At 42.5% G+C, this 9,417-nt stretch overlaps 1 protein-coding gene and 1 long non-coding RNA gene across 2 annotated transcripts; both read right to left on the bottom strand.

Moving 5' to 3' along the window:
* Nucleotides 1-3,625: 3,625 nt before the first annotated feature.
* LOC135488828 (uncharacterized) lies at nt 3,626-4,120 on the bottom strand. The gene is made up of 2 exons (XR_010447049.1): nt 4,038-4,120; nt 3,626-3,714 (listed from the first exon to the last, which is right to left on the bottom strand). It is a non-coding gene; the product is annotated as an uncharacterized LOC135488828 (long non-coding RNA).
* Nucleotides 4,121-5,000: 880 nt separating this feature from the next.
* LOC135487707 (ornithine decarboxylase-like) lies at nt 5,001-8,693 on the bottom strand. The gene is made up of 8 exons (XM_064771752.1): nt 8,544-8,693; nt 7,893-7,986; nt 7,620-7,696; nt 7,076-7,248; nt 6,372-6,515; nt 5,814-5,970; nt 5,355-5,563; nt 5,001-5,004 (listed from the first exon to the last, which is right to left on the bottom strand). The coding sequence occupies exons 1-8, from the start codon at nt 8,691-8,693 to the stop codon at nt 5,001-5,003; spliced, it is 1,008 nt and encodes a 335-aa protein (XP_064627822.1).
* Nucleotides 8,694-9,417: the final 724 nt, after the last annotated feature.

The following is a 9,417-nucleotide window of genomic DNA, read 5'->3' as shown; positions in this document are numbered from 1 at the left end:
TGATGTGTCAGTTGTTTTTGTTCGGGTTTCCTTAAGAAATTTAAAAGTGAGTTGGATTGGACTTCTGATCAGCCAACATGCACTATTCCTGTTTAGGTGACGAAGTGGAGTTTATTTGTGATGATCATTTCCCTGCTTCCCTGTGTTTGAGACCACGCTGTCCAGCAGACCAAGCAGAGACAACGTCACAATCATATGTTGAGACTATCATAAATTCGATTTGAGGTGATTTCTTGTTTGTACTGGGCAACGAAGCCTCCATTATAACCAACCCAGTGGTTGTTACACTGTCTTTGGCATGGACAAAAAGTTGACCAGATCGGAAACAAGAGAAACTTTGGCCAGGAACAAATCCATCTCAAACATTGAGTTTATCATCGGCCCAAAATAGTAAGCAACCAGTAAGAATAGACCAGGAACACTGGTTGTGTGAGCTAATGATTGACAGGCAACCATTCATAGAAGAGACGTGAATGTGGCCGGTAAAAAAATAGCCAAATGATTGACCAAGATTGAAATGAGTTGGTTGAACGGATGCGACTATGTGGGTTTTAATCGTCTAGTTTAATGACGAGCCTGAGGGAATATCGAAAACCATTGAAATGGCCCATGACGACAACAAAATAAGTCTGCCAACTAGTCGACCAAAGACAATGATATAACGATTGCGTCGTTGTCCAGGTTAATAGCTATCTTGTTGACCCGAGACACAGGCATCTGTCTATATGTATGGACGTCCATGCCAAAGACAGTGTCACAACCACTGAGTTGGTTATAACGGAGGCTTCGTTACCCAGTACAAACAACTGGTCGGTTAACTGTGGAGTCATGGCAGATTAAGAAATACATGTAGTTGTATTCGAGCAAAGAAATCGTAGGCAAGTAGTTTCCAATAACGCTGGTTACAGGAGCTGCTGCTATACGCATTAATGACATTAGGCTCCAGAGGCAGTCCATAGTCACTATCGACACAGTCACTGTTAAGGGTGGGGACTAGTGTGCGCCTTACCAGGTTGTCCTGCTCCGAGCGCCTTGTCCCTCGCAGATCAAAAACCAAATATGGAGATCGGGCTTTTACAACTGCTGCCCCTACACTCTGGAAGAAGCTGCCGAGCAACATCAAGGCAGCAAACTCTATCAATCACTTTAAAACCCTTCTTGAGTCATGGATGTTTCAAACCTATTTCAATTAGTCAGTTATGAGGAGAGCAGCGCTTTGGGCAGGGAAACCTGGAAAGGCGCTATACAAATATATTATTGTATTGTATTGTATAGTTATGGGAGGAGGTCGATGAAGATCTTCTGCCTCCGGAGTAAGGTCACAACCAATAAAAATACGTTCTGATGGGGGCTTCATTGCCATTTACGTTTGATCGACAGCCAAGTCACTGTTGCTAGCTCTCTCAGTATGAATTTTTCATGGTTCTCCAAATTAGACCTCATGATCAATCTAATGCCATGAATTGCTTGATAATTGGGTCGAACGAAGAGCCCATTAATGTCTCATTTTGTTTGATCTCATTTATTTTGGCTTCATCAAATCATCCATCCACAATCCCAGTCAGGCCAAATCATCTAGAGGGTATTGACGGACATTTTCGCTGGGACTTGATCAAGAATGTAGCTGATTGTTCTGCGACATTGGAAGGGGCAGACAAAACGGCTTTGAGGACACTACGCAATAACACCAGGACATTCCAGGCATTGAGGACAGTACGCAATAGTCTTTTTAGGACATTTTCCAGCTTTGCGACATTCGTAAGTACTTTTGGGACATTTCCCAGTTTTTAGGTTCCCAAGATCGGTTTCCAATTGAAGAAGGATACGAAGAAGTCATCGAAAAACACAGGGTAGTGTTCATATTTCATCTTGCCAAAACAAATCAGGTAAAATTTATCTTATTCCGGTCGTAGTTTTGATTCTGTCCTCAAAGACCAACTTGGAATGAATAGATAATAGCCAACACCACGGACTTTCTCTCATTCAAGTCATTACTAATAATAAGGATTTGTTATAAATGACAGAATAATATTCCAAACGTTCACAGTGGTCTTTGACATATCACATGTGCTACTCTATACCTGCAGGACTGTACGTTCCGCGTGTTAAAAAGCGAATCATATTGGTATCGCCTCATACCGACGCACAACGACGACAAATCGGCATGCATTCTTATGCCTATAATTGTCTCTTTAAACAGAAACATCGAATATACCTAGTTTTCGGTATTCGTGCAAATACTGGCGAAATGACCTATACTTTGGAAATAATTTCAGACTTGACAAGGAGATATTATGATATATGTATGTATATTGTCAGAAAAACCGGGGCCTGGATAATTGGAAGCAGTTAGTCAATGAAGTGTATACATTACAAAAACAATGCCCGCTAAATTACCATTTCATTATTTTCTGTCAGAAAACCAACCCGCATCCCTTTTTTCGCTGGCATACAGCAAACACTCGCTCGGCCCCTCTTTCAAATTCATGACCATGTTCTCTTTTCAGATTCCATTGAATTTTCATGATGGCCGAGAGTGGGACTATGCCGCACCCGGCGAAAAAAGCACCCGTGATCACTCGGAACGAAGAGAAGGGCGAAATCACAGTCGAAGTGGACAAGACCAAGGTGAAGCAACCTTATCGCTTCTTCAGCTACTCAACCGCACGAAAAGTCGGTATCGCCCAGACAACATTCGGCGGGGCTCTCCTCTCCATGAACTCGCTTACCATACAGCCGGAAACTATGTTCATTGAGATCTATATCTTCTTCATCCCGGGCCTGCTTGTAATATTCGGTGGGTCATTCGCGATTAAAGCGACAAAAGTAAAGCGGCGCAAATTCCGGGCTTGTATAATGATTATAAGCACAGTATTCTCCTTGCTCGGTATGTTTGCCGCCTTGGCTGTTGAGGCAAGGGCGTGTTTGCTACTCTTAAAGATGACGAAGTTGAACATTATGCTACTATTGCTCCAAGTTGTCGCACTTGGTGTCGTACCGGTCTCCGTCTTGCAGATAATTATTAGCCTGGACTCGGTGTTTTGTGGGAAGCACCGCCTGGGGTATTCTATGACTCTGAAAGTGGTTTATAAGGTTGCGAAAACTGGAGACAGGCAAGTCCCGGCTGGGACAGAGGGTGAGGACACTGACAACCATGGTAATCGCGATAAGACAGCTGGGAATGTCGAAAGCATCGCCATGATGGAGGGAAAGGAGGAAACATTTGATGTCCAACACCTGGAGACGCTCCCTATACGAGATCACTGAGGATTGTATTTTCATCGTCAATGAACTTGATTTCGCTTTTGACTCGCTGGTAAGACGCCATCCTTTGAGGATGTGAGTGGCCCGTTTCCATTTTATTTCCTCTTGGCTATACTTATAGTTATTCGTAAGAGGAAACGGAATATTTTCAAGAAACTTCGTCGATAAAGTACATTGACATACATCGTCGTTCGCTGCTCATCGTAAGGGTTGCGAAACCTGATAATTAAATAACTGAGTAAGTCGCTGAATAGTGCGATTTATTGTGTCTATGTGCTATCATGGGCCGGGAAACCGAGCAAATCACATGCGTGTAATTATATGTTCCTGAGGAAATAGCGATCATCTTTTTCAAAACGCGATATTCCGTTGCTTCCATCTTATCCGTCGCTTCGAACATGTCCGCTTCTTCCATTAGGATAGCATCTCATCTCAGAACCAAGCATATTCCTAGAATTACATAGAGAAAATTAATGATGAGTAACGTATCGTGATGAGAATTCAAATTAACAGCAAGGCTTTGACATTTGTTTCCCGCCGTAGACAAAAACGGCGATTTTAAATGTTGAAACCCGTACAATGCCTGCATTATCAGGCCATGATACCGAATCAAGGAGATATATATACTACTAAAAACTTCTCTACTCCAATAAAAGTTGTGCAATCTCAATTCATTTCAGCGAATACCAGTATAAACCTTTTTAATCAAGGCTATTGAATTTGTTCCGTCTCCACACCAGTTGTATCTATACTCAGTGTTTTCGGATACTCACGCGTATTTCTCAGATATCGTGACGTATTCCGAACGCTCTGGCAAACTGTTGAAGTCTGATCTCATTGAACGAGAGTAATTGCCCATGTTGTCTACAGTCAGCCAGTCCCCGACTTCCATATCCGGCAGAACCACATTATCTCCGAGCATGTCAATCCCACAACATGACAGACCATAGATGATAGAGCGATATGAATCACTTGTATTTCTCGGAGGCTGAATGTGATAAAATAATGGGGTAAGTGGCGAATTGAATACATGTACAACAGTCACCCAGGATAATCAATATCCCGAAATCCGGGCATTAAGTGCAGGTTCCGAGTCGTCTGGTATTCCTGAATTCCGAGTCCTTCAATAGTTTCCTCGCAATAATGGCTCTCCCATGGCATGGCATGCCTAAATATGGTAGTATTAGTGCAGCCTATATGACGGAACCTTTAATGTGGAACTTCAACTATCGTATTTCCCAGGATCCCCAGATCCGAATGCAAAGGTTGAATAGGAACTTTATCACGTTTTTGAAGGAAGGGAGTGCTGTTTAGCTTACATATACAAAGACATAAAAAAGAAACAGTTTCGTGTAAAAAATATTGATATTAAAAAAAGGTTAAATTGTAATATGTTTTGATATGATTTAGAACCGCTACGATCCGCTGTGAAAGTGTTGCACCTTTTTGACAGAGGGTTTTACCATCATTCTGATCGTGGAGTGTCTCTTCATCCATCCATCCGTAGAGTTGATAGGGTCCAATAGTTGACGCTCAGCTTTCAGCTATTCTCCACCAAGTATAATTACCAATAGGGACATGCAGATTGACTTACATTTAATGGTTCGAACCTCCGTATTTCGTAACTGGCATGTAGATTCAGTGCAAAAAACTGAAATATGCTCTCGTTACAGATGTACATCCTATCAGGTACATCGTCGTTTCGGCACAGCTCCAGGCCGGTGTGCGTGACACTCTCACCTAAAATAAACAAGTTGTTACTGAATTTTAGCACACTTTTCAAAGCATATTTGTCATGCTCTAAAGTGGTCGGACATTCCGGAATCTTCCGTCAACAGATTGTGACACTCATTATCAGTAGTTTATCAATCAATTTGGCATATTAACTATTTCTTTCATTCCCCACCCACACTTCTGCGAAATTAATTACACCGCGCACATGTACAATAATGTAATCAAACACGCTAAGCCGGGTAATTCTTATTATAGACACAAGGGCCTCAACGAGCGATTTAAAGCTCCGTAACCTGCGGTTAAAATCGCATGGAACAAAAGTATAAAGTAATATTTGACAGTATTTTAAATTGTACTCAATACCTCGGTCTGAATCAGGACGTCGGCCATCACTCTTCAAAGCGTTGTATCCACGAACAAGTGCCTTCTTTTCACGTTTGTTGAGTATGTTGATGTATAGATTACCAAGGGATGTGACTAGGAATCTCCCTGGCTCAGCGATCACACGAACGCCTGAACTAGCCGGGAAATGAATGTTTAGGGCCCTGTTTAATTCTTCGCAGGTCTGGAAAGAAAACAAGAATAAATAGAGACTAAAAACTATATATAGTCTGATTGAGCAGGCCTTTGGTCGGGTTAGAGGGGTGAATTTGGTCATTGGGACCGCCCAATCCAGTGGTCGTGGTCTGGGTACCCGGATGGTCGTGTTACCGGGGGCCTTAAAATGGTAATTAGAGAGGAAACCATTCCGTCGGGACCGGCGATTCTTGGTCGTCATAGCGGGGTGGTCGCCGACCGGGGTTCCACTGTATTACCTTTTCTATTGCCATGTCTCCTCCGTGTATTCCTCCGCCGATGTTCAAGATGGTCATATCAAAGCCGATCTCTCGAGCAATGTCATACAAAGGCGCCACTTGCTCTATGGCGGAGGCGTAAGCCCTTGTGTTTAAAATTCCGGAACCGATGTGAAACCTGAATGAATGGAGGCAAGCAGATGTGATTCATTTCGGAGAACTTGATAACTCGAGAGTACCATACCCAATGGGGATTAGGTTATACGTGTACGGATACTCGGTAGAAAGAGGACGAATTTCATGATATTTCGATCCGTATACGTTGAAGGATCCTTGATAAGTCACTTTTCTCAACCTCCCCAACACCAGGGAGAAATATCGTACAGTTCCTTCAGCCAGCGTATTATAGCAAAATACAATGCTGTTCTGTAAACTGATATCAAAACACTCTCATACATGTCAAGTTTCATCGCGATGGTGTGACGTTCTGTTACGGCAATGTTAAGATGTATTTTCGAGCTGCCCACGCGTGAAATAAACTGGCATTTATATCCAATATTCAAAAATCGGGTAACCTACGTTATTCCAACCACATCCAACTCAAGTTGAATGGCTTTTTCAAGTAGTTGTCGACTATCATTCGGATGGCAGCCAAACTTCAGACCAAGGGAAATTTCCACGTCATTTTCACTATCAGGGACTATTCGAACACGGAGCAGCAACCTGAAAGTCGAGACCATTTCATCAGATGACAGCCATGCGCTAATGTACCGTCAAGGATACAATCCGTATCCAGGATCCAGGATGCCTGTGTACATTATTCTAAAACAACTGGGTTTAGAATGAACCACACATTACAGTGTCAATGCACTATGCGCCAATGAAGCCTCGTTTTGAATTCAGCGGTTTGGGTCAGGCAACCATAACCGCTTGGGTTGGTGCAAAATGTAGCGGCATTTTAAAAGCATTTAAAATCATATTATTCGTTACTTAATTTGAGATGTTTTAGAATTACTGTCGGTATTGATTGTCTCACCAAAACCACTCAGGTGAAGCTAAAATTTTGGCCACCGCCCAACGGAATGAATATACCGGTTATTACGGGTCTGAATCTTTTCCCAAATAAATTTTAGTGGGATGTCAAAAATACATCACTCACACCAGAAGTCCGGGCAACAACAGCATGTAAAGGTAATGACAACTGAGCACTCATCAGCCCGGATCCTTTATCATGCAGAAGCCCGTTTGCGGTCGAATTACTGTACCTCCCCAAGGTACCTCACCTGGCTTTGGGATGTAATTTCTTTATCTTGGCCATCTCCTTCTCACTGTCGACTGCTAGCAGATCTATGCCATGGCTGGCGAAGTACCTCAGACACGGCCCTGTCCTAGTGGGATTCCCTATCACGACATCCTCCGGTCTCACACCGAGATTGATGACTGTCTCCACTTCTCGCTGAGTTGATGGATTAAAAAAAAAGGTTTCTGCATTGTGACTTTCAACATGTTTAACATTTTTTCACGCTGTGAAAAGTCCAAAAGAAACAGGACTCAAACTCCATCAGATGTAGGCATATTTTTTTCAAGCATATGTAGAAGCGAGTGGCAGCAATATTTGGCTTGCTATTCTCCTTAATCACCCCCTATAACGTATGACGCCCAAGCTTTCCCTTTGATTCCAGTTACATAGCCAGTTCGGTATCGTAGAGGGGTGAATTTCTCAATTTTGAAGTGATTATGGAGAATTTTATGTTTGCTGGTTTTGCGTTTGAGGGAATTCCCTTGAGATAGCTCTGAAATCCGCCAGTAAGTCGGCAGGAATCCTACCTGACTTGCACACTCGAACCGCACGCCAAGTTGATGCAGCAACAACAGGACCATCTCGTCATCGTTGCATTTCATAGCTGAAACGAGTCATAAAGCAATCATTACTAGCTATGGAGCCCCTGGATCCCGATTCTAAGTACAAGCCCGGCTTCAAATCCGGGGCAAGTCTCACACCCGGCTGCATCTAGGTGCAAGGGATGTTGTACGAGATGATTCATGCAGGGTGACCCAAAAATGCAAAACATGAACCCATAACTGGTGTAAACTGCTTACCATAGAACATGTCAACGCGAGGTAGATATTCCTTCCAGCGTTGGTAATTTTCAATAAGTCGGTCAAGATGACTTATGTAGACTGCCCCGTTGGCCTGTAACGACAATTGGAACTTGCTGATACATAGCTTCGACTGAAATAGACTCATATTATTAGGCCTCCTGAAGAGTCTATTCCCCAACCGAGGCAAGCCTTCCTAAACTTGCGCGCTAGCCTTTCCTAGGGAAGGAGAACATTTTGGAACAACTTTGCTGTTGGAGATTTTCAAAGAAACAACATTCTGTTCATCTGGTACACATAAGAGTAACCGGCCTGGTTACTCTCTCACTCTGAACCTCAGGCGGACACAGGTTAAAACTAGTGACATATGTTCAAAATGAACAGGTCGGGAACTTGTTTCATATGAAAATTTGAATTTCAGATATAATCCGGTCTGCCTTTAGCACTCTGAGATAACGTATGTTTTCATCCTTACATTCAAAAACCTTTACAAAATGTTTAAATGATGTTATATATCATTTTGGTCCACAGCTTGAGTTTGAAGTCAAGTTTCTCAACGGAAAAGTAACTTGTTCTAAAGGAAGGTACAAATTTCTAGCCAATCAAAGGAGCGCCTATAGCGTAAACTGAATTAAAATTTATGCCACTTACGTCGTATTTTCCAAGATTTCTTGTTATTTCTCGAGCTAAATCGTCAGGTGTTGACTCACCTGGGAGGACAAACACCTCGCGGCCACAAAAGCTCATATTCTTATATGGTAGACTTACAGTTTCCCGTTTAGAAATTTGGGCGCGATCCATCCTACTCTTTAGGCCAAGCTCACCAAATGAAGTGGACGCGGCTGTCGGCACATGATATCTTAGATCAGTATATAATTACATAATAATATATAATATACGCATACGCGTATATACGTATAAATACGCATATTACTAGTATATATATAATTTTGGCATGAGCCCACCCATGCGGAAAATTCGCTCACATTATATATTCGCGGCAGATTAGTTTCCCAGCACGGAGGATCGTTTTGACCCAATGCCTCGTCGGTGTAGAAGGTTAAAATGTAATTGGATTGGAAAAATTGTCCGGGGAACAAAGGATTCTATCATGCGCTTGATATCTGAGCTATTGACGTGCTGTGCCAAACAGCATCCTGCATGCCTGCATGCCTGCATGCATGCATGCCTGTGCCGAACAGCATCCTGCATGCGCACGCCTAAGACATTTTAATATATACCGTCGGTGGGTTGTTATAGCATAATGATTGATGATTATTCCTTTTTTATCTACTTGAATTAGAATTATACTGCTAAATCACATTCGGTGTAAAAGATGTTTCACCTGCATGTCTGATAAATATTCATATGAGAAGGATTTGTACAGAAGACAAGTCATGAATAATCGATCCACTCCCAGATCCCCTTCTGATACCGCATATGTCGTAATTCTAAGGCTTACCAAGCAAGTCTGTCCGTGCCTTTCCCTTCGTACACGATGACAACTAGGCCTATTTTACCAAAA

The sequence above is a fragment of the Lineus longissimus genome, chromosome 5 (genome assembly GCF_910592395.1).
Source record: "Lineus longissimus chromosome 5, tnLinLong1.2, whole genome shotgun sequence".
NCBI lineage: Eukaryota > Metazoa > Nemertea > Pilidiophora > Heteronemertea > Lineidae > Lineus > Lineus longissimus.
Note: the sequence above shows the minus strand (reverse complement) of the source record. Positions and strands in the feature narration are given on the sequence as shown.

What these genes read in the sequence shown, in the direction of transcription:
- LOC135487707 (XM_064771752.1), bottom strand. Translation starts at nt 8,693, where the DNA reads ATGGATCGCGCCCAAATTTCTAAACGGGAAACTGTAAGTCTACCATAT. An exon ending in TCGCGTTGACATGTTCTATG is followed by an intron (nt 7,697 to 7,892) that starts GTAAGCAGTTTA and finishes GACTCGTTTCAG; the next exon opens with CTATGAAATGCAACGATGAC. An exon ending in GAGACATGGCAATAGAAAAG is followed by an intron (nt 5,564 to 5,813) that starts GTAATACAGTGG and finishes TTTTCTTTCCAG; the next exon opens with ACCTGCGAAGAATTAAACAG.